Source organism: Columba livia, chromosome 1, assembly GCF_036013475.1.
Source record: "Columba livia isolate bColLiv1 breed racing homer chromosome 1, bColLiv1.pat.W.v2, whole genome shotgun sequence".
NCBI classification, from domain to species: domain Eukaryota; kingdom Metazoa; phylum Chordata; class Aves; order Columbiformes; family Columbidae; genus Columba; species Columba livia.
This window is the reverse complement of record NC_088602.1, coordinates 172,905,038-172,921,864: the sequence shown is the minus strand read 5'-3', so window position 1 is coordinate 172,921,864 and position 16,827 is coordinate 172,905,038. Positions and strand designations below refer to the sequence as shown.

General features: G+C 44.7%; 2 protein-coding genes across 4 annotated transcripts in view; one reads left to right on the top strand and one right to left on the bottom strand.

Annotated features, from left to right (window-relative positions):
- Window positions 1-12,707, bottom strand: part of DMC1 (DNA meiotic recombinase 1) — a 28,853-nt gene extending 16,146 nt beyond the window's left edge. The window contains exons 1-3 of the mRNA XM_065053180.1: window positions 12,543-12,707; window positions 4,708-10,297; window positions 1,861-2,065 (exon numbers count right to left, since the gene is read on the bottom strand). The gene's annotated coding sequence lies outside the window, so the exon portion shown is untranslated. The remainder of the gene's footprint in view (window positions 1-1,860; window positions 2,066-4,707; window positions 10,298-12,542) is intronic.
- Window positions 12,708-13,029: 322 nt separating this feature from the next.
- On the top strand, window positions 13,030-16,795 carry CBY1 (chibby 1, beta catenin antagonist). Of its 3 annotated transcripts, none has more exons than XR_010469210.1 (6): window positions 13,030-13,166; window positions 13,705-13,966; window positions 14,412-14,517; window positions 14,602-14,717; window positions 15,685-15,867; window positions 16,437-16,795. XR_010469210.1 is itself a non-coding variant. In XM_065047223.1 (5 exons), exons 2-5 carry the CDS (start codon window positions 13,889-13,891, stop codon window positions 15,763-15,765), a joined length of 381 nt encoding a protein of 126 aa, XP_064903295.1. In that variant the 5' UTR covers window positions 13,030-13,166; window positions 13,705-13,888; the 3' UTR covers window positions 15,766-16,795. The 3 variants fall into 3 exon arrangements, 1 of the variants encoding a protein (XP_064903295.1); XR_010469211.1 differs by having other exon boundaries at window positions 15,685-15,871; XM_065047223.1 differs by having other exon boundaries at window positions 15,685-16,795.
- Window positions 16,796-16,827: the final 32 nt, after the last annotated feature.

Here is a 16,827-nt window from a genome sequence, read left to right as displayed (position 1 = left end):
CGCCTCTGCCTGCGGGTGAGGTGCTGGCAATGAGACACACCACTGTGATCTGCATTTCCTCTCATTTGAGATCTTACACAAGTTCAGAAAATATAAGAGCCAAGTCAAACCACTGTCATAAAATACTAAGTATCCAGCTGATTTTTTTATCCTCACAAACCATTTTTATCTGTGGTCGCAGCAGGGAAATCATGTAGGGTTTTTTTTCTTGGTTGGATTTGATTCAGATTTATGTGGATCAAATGGACTAGTGTAAAATATACAAACTAATGCCTTCTCTGAACTTTGGAGTCGGCAGTTTGCCTGTTCTTAATCAGGGCAGAATAATCTGATATTTGGCCTTCCAGAATATAACGCATGAAGATTCAGCCTGGGATATGTGTGTACCTTCATGTCTGAACTGTTTTGGAAGAACGGTGCCTTCTGGTTTCCATAGGGATGCATTTCACATGGCAATCCAAGTATTAACAAGGTAAAAACTTTCTCCTGCACCAAAGCAATATACGGAGTAGAAGTCCAGCACTGCTTTGGAAGTTATGTTAGCTATTACCTCCCCCAAATTACCCAAACCCACAGATAGTGATAACCTTGCATTGACGTCTCACTTCAGCTACTCCCTTAGTCACATCAGAATTAATGATCGCTGCTTCCAAAACAAAATCTGACTAAAACCGTTCTATGAGCAAGTACTAAGAAAGCAGATTGTGCCTTCGTCAGTCTCAGGGAAAGGCCGTGCTGCTTTTAAGTGCCCCATGGAATTTGTACTAAATGCACACACACATCGCAGCTCACTCCTCTTTCTCCACGCCTGAAAGCTCTTCTGAAAGCCACTGTTAGCTAATGGGTTATGCCTCTAGCAAAAGAAAATAAGAGTAGGATCGGACTCGGGTTATCAGAACACAGGAGGATGAATTTGTACTTAAGGAATTCTTACTTATCTTTCTGCCGCTTCTGCTCCAAATCCCTCATTTATCCACAGTGTCTCTGGTACACTTCTTTGAATGCTGTGTCCATCTTGTGAATATGCCTGAAACTGTCTGCATGTATGGGAGCAGACTCTCAGTTTGACATAAAGGAAACAGCCTTGCCTATGTTTTCCTTCTCTTTGGTTAGAAAAGCTGTAGGTGTACAGTGAGTCTCAGGATACGACTGGCAAAACATCAGACCAGCCAAGCTTCATAGCTCAGACTGGAGTAACAAGAGGGCTACATTTTAAAAATGGAATTACTGGAAGGAATATAGATGGTACCGTGAGACTGAGTGATGTCTGTGTCCCAGTCTTGAGATCCTTAGGCAAGGCCTTGACAAAATACTCAATACTTTGCTGTTGGGAGTGATCCTGCATTATAAAGACACAGATTTTGCCACCTCTAATTTACCTTGAGTTAATCATTAAGGATGTGGCCGGTCAGGCACTAGGGCTAGGCCAGGCTCATATATTCCCTCTACTTTCTCCTGTTGCAACTCTCAGAGTTGGCCACAGCTTTGGTCTGAGCCAGCAGGGTGTTATGCTTTCCCTGATCTAAATGGATTTTCATTTCTCTTATGTATATTCACTCTGGGCTCATCTGAACAGTAAAGAAGATGGGTACAGGCAGCTGGGGGACAGAGCAGAGAGACAGGGAAAGACTAAGGACTGCCTCGGGAAGGTGTCCTATCACCTCCAACACAAATGGACTCCCACCATTCCTGGAGCCAGAGGGATTTCTCAGGGACTGAATGCAAAAACAGGAGGTAGAAATTGCATGGCAGCAGCTGTACACATTCGTGCATGAGACAGGAAACGAGAAAGAAGCAATGGGGATTATTGATTTAGGAGCAAATCGAGGCAGAAAACTTGATTTAACCACAATAACTTACCAGAAAGGGTGTTAAAACAAGAAGATTGCTCATGGATGGATCTGCTGTGCTGCAGAACACAGGACTGTCTGTGTATTCTTCACATCAAAGAAATTCTGACTCCTACTACAAACAAGCCAGAAGTACTGCAAATATTGTCTTAACTGTTATGTCCGAAAGAGTCAATGCTTTCTAATTTATTCACACACCAGCACTGAAGATTAATCTGAAACAGACACAAAGCAAAGCCGCTTTACCCACAGAACATAGGAAAGCAGAGTTTTCAGTGTTGCAGCTAAAAAAGGATAATTAATGGAATTTGTTTTTCTTTTTTTTTCCTCCCCCTCTAATACATCCCAGCTCCCAGAAGCTGAGTGCGTCTGTTGTCAAGCAGGTTGAATAATGACTTCAAGTACTCTGCTCTGTTTTATACTCAGGACAACATTTTCATTGTCGTGCTTCAGAAAGAAGAGTATATGTAAAGTGCAGCTAGTAGAAAATTTTTAATTTCTAGGTCAGCAGAATTCACTGGTCACATCAAAGAACGGCATTTTACAAGAAAAACATTTTTAAGTTTACACTTGGAAGAGGTTCAGCACTGGTATTCGAGACATTTCTGCCTTAAAAAAACCCCAAACTTTGAAGAACCTCTACTTGAAAAATTAATAATTTTCACAGCATTTCCATGTACCTTATGAGTTTGGAAAAGTTAAGGCTTTCTAGCTCAGTTGGTAGCAACTTTTCTTTTAAACCAGCCATGCTGCAGAACTGCACATGCTCTTCTTTTGGCTGGTTTTCTACTCTTGGCTTTGCCTATTGCTTCTGCAAGTGAGTTTGTATGTAAACCACAGGAAAAAACAAAACAAAACAAAACAAAACAATCTCACTGCATTTGTATTCTGTTTGTTTGCCAGGCTAGTGGCCAGAAGAGATCATGAGCAGTTTCTTTTTCAAACCATAAAACTTGGATAGGCACCAACTGCATCATCATAGAGTTATTTTCACTTTAGGATAATTTTTAGAGCTCTCAGGAGTTGTAATTAACTTTAAAATACTGTGTTTGCTTGATTTTGCTACACATAGAGCCTATATTATGAGTAATGGTCTGGCTAATAATTTTCTTAAACCTTGCAGCTTTAAACTTCAGAGATTCATTAACCTGATTATTATTGTTTTATCCTTTGTTCCCCTTTCCTTGGATTATCCTGGTTTCTTTACCAGCCTTACTGGAAGTGTGTCTATTGCTTAAACATTTCCTCTGTCCATATCTGAAGAAATCTTTTAATGTCTCCTCCTCAACCTTTTTTGGCCGAATCAGTGATTAAAAGTGACATACCAGTGTATCTGAAACTCAGTACAGGTGCACAATTCCCACTGGGTTCAATATATCCCAGTACTTCCTACTGCAGTCATCCTGTTTTGTCTGTTTGTCCCCACTGTTATTTTCCCACTGGATTATTAAGGCAGTAATTCCTACTTTAACGGCCAGGCAATCCAAGACAGAGGAATAGATCAGTTTCTGAGACCAAATTTCACACATGGCCTCTGTTCTTAGGGTGATGAGTATGAGACAAGTAGAAAACCACATAACACTCAAATCTTTGATTTCAAAATAGTATTCAGTATTGTAACTGCAGCCATGAGATGTCCCTAACTGACCAGCCACTGTTCCCCACCCCCAGCTGTCACAGTGCTAATGCAGCAAAAGCAGACTGCAATAAGAAGCTGAGGAGAGTAACAACCATCTTTCATCCCAGGCATTTGTAAGGAGTGACTGAGTGTCTTTGAAGGAACTCTCTCTAAACTAAAAGCATCAGCAAATCAGCTCAAGAGTCTGAAATATCTGGTTGGAGGACTTCTCTGGGAGTTGCTTCAGGAGGAATGAACATACATTTAATAGGGAAAAAAAATACAGGGAAGGAAATTCTAGGCACAGCCAGAATAAGTATGCAGTATATAGTTTGTCATGAACACTGTATTAAAGCTCCTAAACAGCAACTGCTAAAGGAGGCCTGTTGAGGAGCACACATTGATACAGACTTCAGAACTGTCATCATTATGAGATTAAGACTATATACAAAGCACTAAGGTTTGGAAGCTGTACTTGTCAATAGTTTAACACAACAGAACTTGCTTAAACTCTCTTAGAGGACCTGATTCCAGAGAAAGGATCAAAGTCCTCTCACCCATTCTTCTCAGGAAGACAAAAGGTTTTAATGGGGGATGGGGAAGGGACCTTACTGGCTTAGAGACAGAATCTGGAGAAAAACCGACAAAAACATTAAGAAGTGCAAAGCAGTCCTACTTACACACTCCCTTTCCAAGAGCAACTGCCCTTAAGAATCTTTTCTGTATTGCAGGGCATACATGGATGCCAAGAAGATCAGCCATGGCAGCGGGAGAGAGAAAAATTCACTCAATGTTTCACATCATCTTCCATCCTTTTCCAAACACTGCATCACCTCTCTAGGATGAGGTGCTATTTTTAGTCTTCTAGTTTTAAGGATATGTTGAGACTGCTTCCAAACACTTTCATTCTTATCCTTTTCAAGCTTTGCATCTTGAGTCTGGAGGTCTTAAATATTAAACATTAGCAGTCTGATTCCCCTTGCCTACCACGTGTCACTGAATCCGCTATCTTACCTAAGGAAGTATTTGCACTAATTAGACTCACACAAGCAGCTCTGATGGGTTCCAGCTGCCTAGTGTTGACAAATATATACACATACATGTACACACACTCTCCTCACTCTCCTGCTTCTGGTATGGGAAGCACATATTACAGCATAGCAAAGGCCTTCAGAACAATGAGTCTGCAAAGTCTTCGTAAAATAAACAATATTTTACCATTTCTTCCCCATTCTATACCTGGAAAAGTCAGTGTTTTATATTTTACCCGTTTGGACTTGGAAAACTTCGCTTGTTTGATGAAGCTTGTACTTGCAAGAAGCTTGTCCATGTTTCAGTTCCTTCAAGTAAAATTAAAGGAAAAAAAAATTTTGAGTATTTTACCATGCTGGTAGGATTAATGCCATAATTTTCCTGTATTCTCTTTAAAAACTCTTGCCCATACACAAGTGAAATGTAGCTGTTTCTAGAACAAAATGCAGCAGCCACTAGTGCTAGCAGCACCACATAGCAGTCATGGGAAAAGGAATAAAAGCATCCTCTCCTGCTGAAATGGCAGGAAATACTTCAGGGTGATAGAAGGCCATTATAGGCTTGCAAAATAACTATGACACCAGGGTAATGACCTTATATGGTAAAAAGTAACTGATGGAACAGTTCCATAAATGCCCAGCCAAGTCAGCTGTCTCTAACAGAAGCAAGTGTGGAAGATTCCTTCCCTTCAAGATTTATTGACTCCATAAATTGCTTTAACAAAATAAATTAAGCACAACACACTCATATGTGTTTCAACACACAGATCTGGGTAATAAATGGCACTAATATCACATGGTTACTGTTGTTTCTCTAAACCAGTTTTATAAGCAAACTAAACTCTCCCAAATATCCACTTCCTGCATAACTACACAGTGAAATATTTTTCCCCTTGCCACTCCACAGTGACAAAGCAGCACTGGTGAGGGGTCATCTTCTAACACTCTGTAATGGCAAGACCCTTGAGGTAGTGAGACAAACTGATATGCTGGCAGTGTGGCAGTATCACTTTGATGATATTTAAATATAAGCAAAGACACAGATTCCAAAGAATAAAAGTGATCTGGAGCCTGGCATGATTGCTCTAATAGTGTACATTAAAAGAAAAAAATACACCAAACTCAATTTATCTTTGTCAAGAGAAACAGAAGTTGTTGTCTCTACTTGTTGACAGATGTGACAGCACAAACTTTCATTACAAAAATAGTAGAAATCAGTAAGATGCAAGCTGAGTAAATTGTGTCTTATGCTGAGAGAAGTAAAAGTCCTCTGCAATACAAGTAAATACAAAAGAAAATGCTTGATATAACTAATTTCAGATATTAAGGAGAACAACTTGCTCTCCTGCCAGCTTGTTTTCCAGGACTTTAGATTTTAGCAGCACGGGCAGACATTATGACTGATCACTTATTTCTTTTCCCTTTCTTCAATGTACAGTACAGGAAAAAAAACACAAAGTGTATAACAATACACACATTGTTCTTAACTTTGATTTAAGAACAATATAATTCAATTTATTTCAAAACCATTTGTAGATAAATAAATTCCTATCATTACCAACTTTGAATGTTCTCACTGGCCTCTGTCTCCCAGCCTCCTATTCCACGCAGCCTCTGTGTACATTTACTACTACCATTCCTTCCACCGTTCATACATTTTTCCATGCTACTTTGCCCAAATACCCTTGTCTTGCTTTTTTCTTCTGCTTTACTTCGTTTGCTCTCTATGCTTAGAACTTTGCCTTTCTTTGTATGACAAATAACCATATTTTCCTTTCTCCTAAAATACTAACAAAGATATGGCTAGAACCCAAATGAATTAGACATTTCAAAGTAATTTGCTGCACTGTATCGAAGTACAGAGGTAATGCTTTTGCATTAGTCCATCATCCAGGTCATTCAGCTCCCAAGATTTCAAAATAGGAATTCAGAGGGTCAGAATTAAACAGCCAAAGCTTAAATGCCAGGGATCTGCCATTCCCATTTACTGCAAAGTAAATGCTTAGAATGGAACATTTTGGAAAATGTCACTACCTGTCTAGCTGACAAAATATCAAATTAGGATATTTGTTTTGGAAACAGCAATCCCCATTTTTTCACTGGCTTGATTATCCTTATTTGCAGCCTGTCAAACACTGGCTCACCTGTCCCAGTTCAGATTACACACTGTCCCGTGTTCTACACAAGGCTTGACATACTAACATGATCCCTGACAACAAGTTATCACTACCAGTTGTTTAAACTTGGAACTGAAGTAGCACATCGCTTTGGCAGTAAATGAATGGATGAATTGTGAGAACAGCCTGTCTGCTGACCCATGAAAACAATTTAGCTTTCTTTCAGACTGACAAGATTTAAATCTTCAGAGACTCAGATTTTCATCTGCTTTTGTTTCCAAAATGAAACAAATTACATAGATATGTGAGCTGGGAACTGTTTTCTAAATATGACACCCCTTCCCTCCCAGTAAGGTTAAAAATACAAGATTGTTCACAATATTTAAGGACTTGGAGCATAAGTCAAAGTTAAATATAATTTTCCTTGTGCCACATTCTTTACTTACTTCTTTTCTAAAGGAAATGTCTGCTGTATCTTGGCTGAAGAGTACAATATAGACAGCAAATGTTGCCTGTGGAATGATGACCTGCAATGAGCAAGAATCCCTAAACAACAAGGGAAGTGTAAAAAAATGCTCGTGGGGCATGTGATTGAAATTAGTAAGATCAAACTTAGAAAATGAGAAGAGTCCTGATGACTTCAAGGAAGTATTTCTGAATGGTTAAGGAAAAACTCCTTTTTAGTGTTATCTGACAAATTGATCAAAAAACCCTAAACCAACAAACTTGTCCATAATAGGAACAAGATGAAGAGGTCAGCAATGGATACTTTTAATTAAAGCCTTAGCTTCTGTGACACATCCACTTGCTGGCTGCACATCTTTGTGAACCTATTTTTATCTTACATTCTTCTACAGAGTGCCTACCAGTCTTCTCTGGACTGCTTGTCATCTTGAAGGAATCTGGGGAAGGGAGGCAGAATGAAAAACACAGTTCATACGTTTAGAATCCAAGACATGAAACCAAGTTTACGCAGAGAGAGCACCCTCCATACAGCTCACTTTGCTTTGACATTCAATGCAAATTCGAAATTAGTATTTTCAGGGTTTTCTTTCCCTTGTGAACTACTGAAGATCCTGCTTTACTGGTGTTGAACACACAGACACCACATCCAGCTATTTATACGACAACTGCTGAGCTATCAAGACCTCCTTCTACCTGGTCCTAGTACGTCTCATATTTGCACCCCTGGCTACTGCAGGGAACAACACAAAATTAAGACAGGAAAACAAAACAGAACAATCGGATCTTCCCTTTTCTGCACTACAGCACCTGGCCTTCACAGGTCTCATGGGAATGGGTTCTAAATCTCCTGGTGTCCCTCAACAGCTTTTACCTCAGGCTAGTTCAGGCCATTGGTGAGCAGTCATCTGCATTCCTCTAAAGCCCAAAAAGCTACTTCATCTGCAGATGAGCTTGTAGCAGACACTCAGCACTGGAAAGCATTTTTTGGAGCACACAGTCCATTCTCATGCTGCTGCAGACACCACATCATCTAAAGCTCACAATATCTTCCATTTTTGCCTTTGGTAAAAGGCCATCCACAGGCATACCTTTCTTACACAAAGAATCAGTATAGAGTAAGACCTGTAGATCAAGGCATCCTGGGAAGAAAAGTAATCACCTGGTTTGGATACAAAACACCTATTTAGAGATTAGCAGGCAGGGAAAAGTGCTTACAACGGTGTTCTTAGAACTCTCCTCTCCCTTTGGTGACAGCAAATTGTTCATTTGAATTTTTCTGGTTCCAACTGAGAATAGCCCCAGTTAGTGTAGCTTCTTGGGTTGGTAGTGTGCCAAAGTGGAGAGAAGGAAGGAACAGTGAAAGAACATGGAAGAGAAAAAAGATACTTAGGACTTTTCTCCTGTCTTCATAGTGTGCTAACACACCAAGCTTCACATTTTCTCATGATGCAGTTATCACTTGTTTGTACAGACAAAGCACAGTTGACGTTAACCTAAGCCATGAGATAAAATAATCTTAGGAGGGGATTTAGAATGCAGGCCCTGTTTGCGCCCCCTTATAAACACAGCAGCTCAGCCCCAAGGCCCAACATCTTTTCTCCAGCAGCTGCCAGCTGTGGACGGTTACAACAGAGCATAAGAAACCAACCCATCCTGAGAGATCCTTTCTCTGGTGCAGCCTCCCTCCATCCACTAATTGGGAACCTACAGGCTAGAGGTTTAATATTTCATCATTTCCCAGAAAGGACTTCTTAAGTGACCCACAGAAACAGATGGCTGTGAAAGCAAGAGATAAAGAGAAGAATGGGAAGACACAGAAACAAGGAGTACCCAGCTAACAGGAACAGAATGAAATAGAGCTGAACAGTGGACTGTTCAGGACACTGTATGTGACCTCTGAACCTTCGGTCTCCCAGTCACCAAGGGCAGCCTCATGGCAAACTCTGTCAGGAAGCAAAGGATTCTATCCAGAGCACATGAGTGGCTAAACTGCCTGTGTATTTGCTTAAACTCTTTAAGGTGAACTATGATTGGAAAGGCTCTTTAGAGGCCTGGGATCTTTGTATACAACATAATGGCTTCATATACACTTTTTCTGCTTCTTAGAGGATACACATTTTGCACGCCACTACATATAAGAAAGGCCCAAGTAAGCAAATGTAAATGCGTAGAAAGTATATGTGTGAATTCAGGGAAGGAGGGCAGAAACAGTTTGAAAGACAAAGGATAACTCATTTGCAGCCCGCAGATGGCACCAGATGCATTGCCACTCTCACCCATCATCCAGTCTGAAACTGCATTGCAAAGCTGCATCTTGGACTCGTCAGTACTGAAACATGACCTTGGGAAACAGAAACAGAAGCAGATATAGAAGGCTCGACTCAGCAGTGAAGAGCAAAAGCTAGGATTTAAGAAAATAAAAATTGCAACTCTATATACTTGTTGGTTAAGATATCATGGACACATGGTTCTTTTGATTAACAAAGTCTACATTTCAGCCAAAGGAATGACTACAGCTTTGAAGAACCAGTGATTAAGGAAAGAAGTGCACAATTTGGCAAAAAAAAAGGGATGAAAATATTTCTCCTTCCCCCTATCTTTAAAGAAGGTAATGACACCAAAAGAGAACAATTAGACTGTTACTGCAGTTATTTAGAACTTTTAGGAGACACTAAAAGCCTGCTGTGAAACGTGAAAGAAAATTAAGAACCCAGGAATAAGTAAATAAGAGAGAAGGCAGAGGTGAATTTAGACAGGCATATTCTTCGGGTGAAAGATAGAGGACAGATGTGAGTAGAAATCAAAGCCATGTGTTACCCATTTTATTATTTTACTTAGTTATTAAGAGCTTTACTATGCAGAAGGTAAAGGCATTAATTTCCTGGCTATTGCTTGGTGATTCAATGCAGGGATAACACCCATGACACCCCAATACCCTCAGAAGTTACAGTACAACTAATGGATGGATATTAGGATTCCTGCAAGGATCAATTAATAGATGCCTACACAGCACTCTGAGAATCTCTGTTTATAGGTCAAGTATTGTCCTATGGGGACAGGTTTCTCAATCTTACTTCACTGTCCTCCTGTTTTCTTTGCCGAGCTACAAGCTCTTTACTGAGGGCCTCCTGGTGGTGGAATCTGCGACGGCCAAGCACGAGCAACGTGTAATTCTTTGCAATGTGGTAAAAGAAGCTGTTCTCTCTCTTGAGTTGGCTATAATGAAAAGAAGAAACAAAAAGAGAAAAAGAGGTGTTTGCTTTGTCAATAAAATGTAGGTGAAATATTCTAATATCTAGGATACTACAGGAAGGGACATAGTTAACTGCAGAGGACTGAGGCAATGGGAATTCTCTCACTGCTGAAGAAATTAATTGGGCATGGAATACATTTCAGTATGCCAAAAAATCTGTTTTATAGGTTTTAAACTTAGTCTCAGTCTACCAGTCAATGTGGCAAGTTTCAAGCAGCAGTAATTCCAATAAATATTCACTTTGACATCAGAGCGATCCCAGAGTAAGTCTACTGAATTCACCAGTCAGCGGAGTTTACCTGTAATTACTGGTATAACAGAAAACAATAATAATCCCACAGCGTATATGAAAAAAGGCAAGAGACACCACAGAGTTAAAAGTGGCTTTGAGACCACCTAAGCTATAGGTTCTGTATCGCTTGTGAGCATTAAGAGCTGAAGAGAATGCTGCAAACTAGGCTACCAAAAACATTCCAAAATGTCCACGTCATCATGTGCTACAGCCCTGTCTGCTGTCCTGTCTCTCTCTCAGCCTCCCGCCAGCGTTCCCAAAGATGTCGTCATGAAAAGACTTGCAGTTTCCTTACACGATGGCTGCATCAGGGAGGTTCCTCACAGTTTAATGAGCTTTTCCAAATCCTAAGTGATATCTCTCATTATTGTACTGGGAGAGGAGAGTGCCCGCTATGTGTTTGCTTCCCCACAAAGAGGGGCTCTGGGGCTCCTCGGGTCTGAGATCTGTTTGGGAACTCAGAAGTTTTCAGTGCGTTTAACAACTAAAAATTAATGAAAGCAAGTGTTCATAGCCCATTTCCTCACCGTCCTGTGTAGTCTCTGACTCTTCTAAGCACTTAGGTTAGCTACAGAGTTTTTTTCAGTTCGAAACTGTAATTCTCCCAAATTTTCTTCCAAGGTTCTTGCCCTCAATTCACTTCTGACCCTTCTTACTTTCATCTTTGTCATCCAATATATACACATGCACAGTCATACGGTGTTAAATGCTGACAGGAGTCACAACTACTTCACAAACCCCTTGATCAGAGCTGCAAGTTTTTATTCTACTTTTAAGGTTGCTGGTTCTGCCCTCCCCCCTAAATCCCTCATCATATTTAAAACCAAACAAAAAAAATCACTGATTTCCAGTGCACAGACTCTAGTACACAGGGTCAGAAAGATACTGTTTTCATGGCATGTGTCCTGGAAGAGTCAGATATTGCCTAACTGGACTACCAGCAGATACTGCAGCCCCCGAGATTTTTTTTGTCTATAGTCAGCGGGTTGGTACTGTGCTATCTTTCCCATTCTCATTCCAAGCGAGCAGTTTTCTGGTTCACTTCAGGCAGGGTGCCAATTAAACACTCTGAAAGACTGTTAAAAGAGCTTTGTTCTTTTGTGGAGTATTAATACATATACAAACCAAATTAAAAGGCTGGTGATTCTCTTATTTTCTCTTCTTCCCAGATACTCCTGTTTATCAGCCTCCCTCCTTTTTTTTTTTTTCTTCTTTATCAGCATCCTAATATCTCATTAATCTAAAAATTTTCGAGAAACCCTCAAAAAGTCCTCGACAGAAGTTTTTCACAGAATCACAGAATCGACTGGGTTGGAAAAGACCTCAGAGATCATCGAGTCCAACCCTTGGTCCAACTCTAGTCCGTTTACTAGATCATGGCACTGAGTGCCATGTCCAATCTCAGTTTAAAAACCTCCAGGGACGGCGAGTCCACCACCTCCCTGGGCAGGCCATTCCAATGCCTGACCACTCTCTCTGTAAAGAATTTCTTTCTAATATCCAGCCTAAATTTCCCCTGGCAGAGTTTAAGCCCATGCCCCCTTGTCCTGTTGCTAACTGCCTGGGAGAAGAGACCAATCCCCACCTGGCTATAACTTCCCTTCAGGTAGTTATAGAGAGTGATCAAAAAGTCCTCGACAGAAGTTTTTCTAACAAGGAAGCAAATATTTTCAGATCACTAAGTTATAGCAGATTGGAGAACTACTTCAAAATTTAGAAAAAGACTGGTATTTTGCCTCTGTGATATATATATAAAAAAATCGGTGATATGTGCCACATACCCCTGCTGTTCATTCAAAATATCAGCCAAATCAACTACCAAAGCCACCTCCTACAGAATACAACCCGGCAAGTAACACAACAAAACTTAATTTATCCCAGCATGTGCTGAGACGGGAAGACTTTGCAACACGCACAGAAAAATCAGGACACGGGGACTGCTTTGGAGGACGGTTTGATAAAGAACTGCCTGCTCTTCTCTCTCCAAATTTTAACCCGGAATTCATTGTGTTCATGCAGTCCAGGACCCCGGAGTTTCTCCACTTTTTCTCCCGTGTTCCCAAGCAAGGACAGATTTTCTGCCTTATGGCGTTTTATTGTTTATCTGAAAAAAAAAAAAAGAAAAGGTCTTGCGAACAACTCCAGCATTTTAGGAATCAGCGAGAGGAACATCATAAGCTTCCTGCAGCCCGACCACGAGAAGGGCCCCATCTCCACAGCCGCAGCTCCACCACAGCCGGCGGGGCTCAGTGGGGCTGAGGGGCCGGAGCGGGGCGCGGAGCCGAGAGGGCAAGAGGCCGCCGAAGACACCCGTCAGCCAGGCCCTCCGGCACGGCCTCCCTGGGCTCCCGGAGCATCCCCCTCGGCCACCGTCCTCCTGGGAGCTGCCGGCCCCGCGCCGCCCGGCCCGCCGCGGCAGCGGGGAGGAGCGGCGCAGCCCCGCCGTCGCCATGGCAACGCGACGGCCGCAAACCGCTCCCGGGGCACGCGGCGGAGCCCACCGGCGGGGGAGGGACGCGGAGCGCCGCCTCGCCGGAGAGGTACTCTGCTTTCTGCCCCCCGCAATTAAGGCGAACCCTGATGGAACAGCCTGGCCGAGCCGGCCCCGCACCGCGGGGCTGACCCTGCACTCCACTCTGGGGCGGGGAGGGTGTAGCGGGTGTTTCGCATCGGCTCGGCCGTCGCCGACGGGTTTCGCCAGTGAGATGCGGAGGGGGCGAACAGGAGGAGGGACCGTCCGTGTGGCGGGAACAGCGCGCTCCGCTCCTCCGCTCGCTGCTCGGCGCTCCGGTTGGGTGGTACGGCCCGGTGCCGGGCCGCGTGGCGCTGAGAGTTGCCGAGTGCGCCTGCGCGGGGGGCTCCGGGTGGGGGGCGGTTTCGGGGGTGCCTGGCGCCGTTCGCCCCTCCCGTGTCCCCCGGTTTGGTCACGTGGCGGAGAAGGCGCGAGGGGCGCCGCGTGCGTGCGGGAGGCGCGGGTCCTGTGACAGGGCAGCGGGCGGCCAGCCCCCAACCCCCCCGCACTGACCTCGCTGTGACGGGCGGGGGGGCACGGCCTGAGGGGAACGGGTCTGGTTTTAGCTGGACGCCGGGTGACATCCGCGGAACCGCCGAGAAACGGGACTCTGTAAGAGACCCTGTCACCGCTGACCTGGCCGCCTTGTCACGTCGCTGCTTCTGACCCTCGGCCCAGCCGCGTTCCCCCTGCTCAGGGAGCAGCACCAGGTCCGCGGGAGCACCCTGGACCCCCGGCTGGCAGCGCGCCATGCCGTTCTTCGGGAGCACCTTCAGCCCAAAGAAGACCCCCCCCAGGAAATGCGCCTCCCTCTCCAACCTGCACTTGGTGAGTCCTGGCGCCCCTGACTTGCCTTCGTGAGCAGGGGCTCCTGCTCTGAGCACCAGAACCCTTAGAAGACCTCGCAGCTGTGCCTTCCACCTCCTGTGGGGCGGCACCATTTCTGATCACTGGTGGCTATAGGCAGAGATGAGAATGGGATAGCCTGGGGAAGGATCATAATCGCCCCACACACACTCAGAGACTTTCACCTAGAACTTCTCACCAGTGGTCTCTAAGCCAAGGGAGATGAGCGTATGTTTGGACGGGAGAAAGTGCAGGCATGGTGGTGAACTGGTCCTCTACTGCAGTAGTTTGTGTCTGAAATAGGATTTCAGGGTCCAGGGCCAGTGGGATTAGCAGGTTCTATTGGAATGCCAATCACTAAGAAATAGGGGAGCAGGAGCTGGCTTTGGGTTTCTGTAAAACTCTGAGTGTGATTTCCTTCTTCCAGCTGGATCGATCGACCCGTGAGATTGAGCTGGGCCTGGAGTATGGCACCCCGACCATGAACCTCACTGGCCAGAGCCTCAAGTTTGAAAAAGGCCAGTGGGTGGCAGGTAGCGTGCAGCTCAGCGTGCTTTGGTCTGCAGTAGCCACGGTTGGTTGACAATCCATATTTTGACCGTGTTCTTTACTTCCAGAATCAGGAAGCTTCACGGGGGATCGCAGGGAAATGCAGCGTTTGCGCAAACGGAACCAGCAGCTTGAGGAAGAAAACAACCTCCTTCGGCTGAAAGTGGATATTCTTCTGGACATGGTGAGTCTTTGCCTAACTGCCGCCTGCCCATAGCAGCAGCAATGTCCAAGCAAAGGGTGCTGGGACTGCTGAATTAGGCCATTCCCTCACTTCATCTTGCTGCACAAGACAGCTGGCAAAGTGACTGTGGGGTTAAAGTCTGATCTCATCTGTGAGAAGAGGGGAAGGTTCCCCCTTGCAGCAGAGCTTGACTTAAGTGAACACTGTGACCTGATTAGGGAGGAGCCCCTGCAAACACCACATCTCCTCTTTCCCACTCTGGCCTCTGCCCTTACTGTGAAACTGAGTTATAGTCGCTGCTTCTGATCTCAGAAGATAAAAGCTTCCTTCTGCTGTGACAAGTGGTGCAACATCTATCCTATGTGTAAACCTGTGGATGAAAGAAATTGCAGGCCCTAAATAAACAGAAATTCAACCTTAGCCAGAGATCACAGATTTCATGCTGAAAATCTGGAGATGTTTTCGGTGAAACAGAACACAGGTCTCAGCCTGTTGAGTGGTTTAGCCTTTATCTCAGTCTGAAAAAACACTTATTCCTTCAGCATTTTCCTTCCTTACGTTCTTCCTGTGTTGTAAAACTGGCAAGTGGCTTCTTTGGCTGGAGCCCCAGCTGCTCCTCAGGTTTTCCAGGCGACCTCGGTGAGGTGTGAAATCCTGGCTTCTCAGGAGCAAATTCCCTTGCATGGGGGCTGGCTCACGGCTGTGTCTCTCTGTGTCGTCTCTGGAAAATGTCGTGCTATGAAATCGGAAAAGCTTACGAGGCACAGACGTCTCGCCGCGTGCCCTGCGATGGCATGAGGTGCTTCTGCAGAGAGAGAGCAACCTCTGAGCCCGAGGGTCTCTGATGTCCCGCCGCGCGTGTCCGGGTCCGTGGCAGAGTGCCGGGCTGCAGACCCAGTGTTAGCCCTGCAGCACGGGCTGCAGGCTGGAGGAATTGCTCACTCTTGCCGTTCACTGTGTGTTACAGCTCTCCGAGACCACAGCTGAGTCCCACCTGATGGAGAAGGAGCTGGAGGAACTGAAGAACCACAGCCGCAGGAGGAAGTGAAGGAGGAGTGGTGGCTGGGTGGTCGGGAGCGAGGAGGCAGCCCTGAGTCTCAGCAGCGGCGTGAGGTCTGGCTCGTGCCTCCTCGACGCGTTGGTGCTGCGTGTAGGTACTTTGTTCCACAGAACCATGAGTAAACAGATGCCCCCGGCATCGTGTGGTGCTGTAGGTACTGTAGCAAGCAATTACCTTTGCAAATATAATAGGCCCAGGCATGATCTCTCAGCAAAGCATATTTTAATAATGATTTTGCAAGATCCAGTGTTCTGCCTAAAGGCAGGCACATGAAATGAGGCTAAAAGCCCCTGCTTATAGCACCCTGCAAATCCCAGCCACAAATTCCCTCCCCTGTTCCCCATTGGTTGGTACTTCAGGGTTTACAGACTACCCGACACCTGCCTCAGTTTACCAGTCTTATTCATCTAATTCTAAGAACCCTCTCCCCTTATTGATTTATTTAAAATATGGATTCCTGGCTCTTTGCTTACCCTTCCCCCAGCTCAACTTTTTAAATACAGTAATCCATTTGCATTCCAGGATTAGTTCAAAGAGACTTTGTTTTATATTAAGGATTCATAGTCTGACGTCTCTCAGTCCTTCCCCCCGAGCTGGGGTCAGGCACCAGGTTCCCAGTTTGGTAAAAACAACACTCCTTTGTTAAACGTTCCTTGCAGGTCCCGTGTAGCAGCTGTTGGGACACCCTGACATGTCACGTCGTTACGCTGTTCATTAACACTCGGGTGCTTTCTCAGAGCGCTTTGCTTTGGTTTCCTCACCGTGGCCCAGCGGTTGGTGCCCTCTGATCTAAGGCAGCCTGACCACAGACAGTGCAGAAGATCCACCCCCGGGGGGGCCTCTCCCTGCCTGCTGTGCTTAAAACCACAGGGGAACTCCCGACCTCCCCAAATCAGTCCCCTTGCCGCGGCCCACGGGGGCTTGGACAAGTGTCACCGTCTGCCTTTGGGGAGCAGGATGCTGGAGTTGCTTGTACTCGAGGATTTTGCATACTGTACATAAAAACTTACATTGAAAACCGGATTCTGCGACTGTTTTGTAAGGGGTCGT

What these genes read in the sequence shown, in the direction of transcription:
- CBY1 (XM_065047223.1), top strand. Translation starts at nt 13,889, where the DNA reads ATGCCGTTCTTCGGGAGCACCTTCAGCCCAAAGAAGACCCCCCCCAGG. An exon ending in CCCTCTCCAACCTGCACTTG is followed by an intron (nt 13,967 to 14,411) that starts GTGAGTCCTGGC and finishes TCCTTCTTCCAG; the next exon opens with CTGGATCGATCGACCCGTGA. An exon ending in AAAAGGCCAGTGGGTGGCAG is followed by an intron (nt 14,518 to 14,601) that starts GTAGCGTGCAGC and finishes CTTTACTTCCAG; the next exon opens with AATCAGGAAGCTTCACGGGG.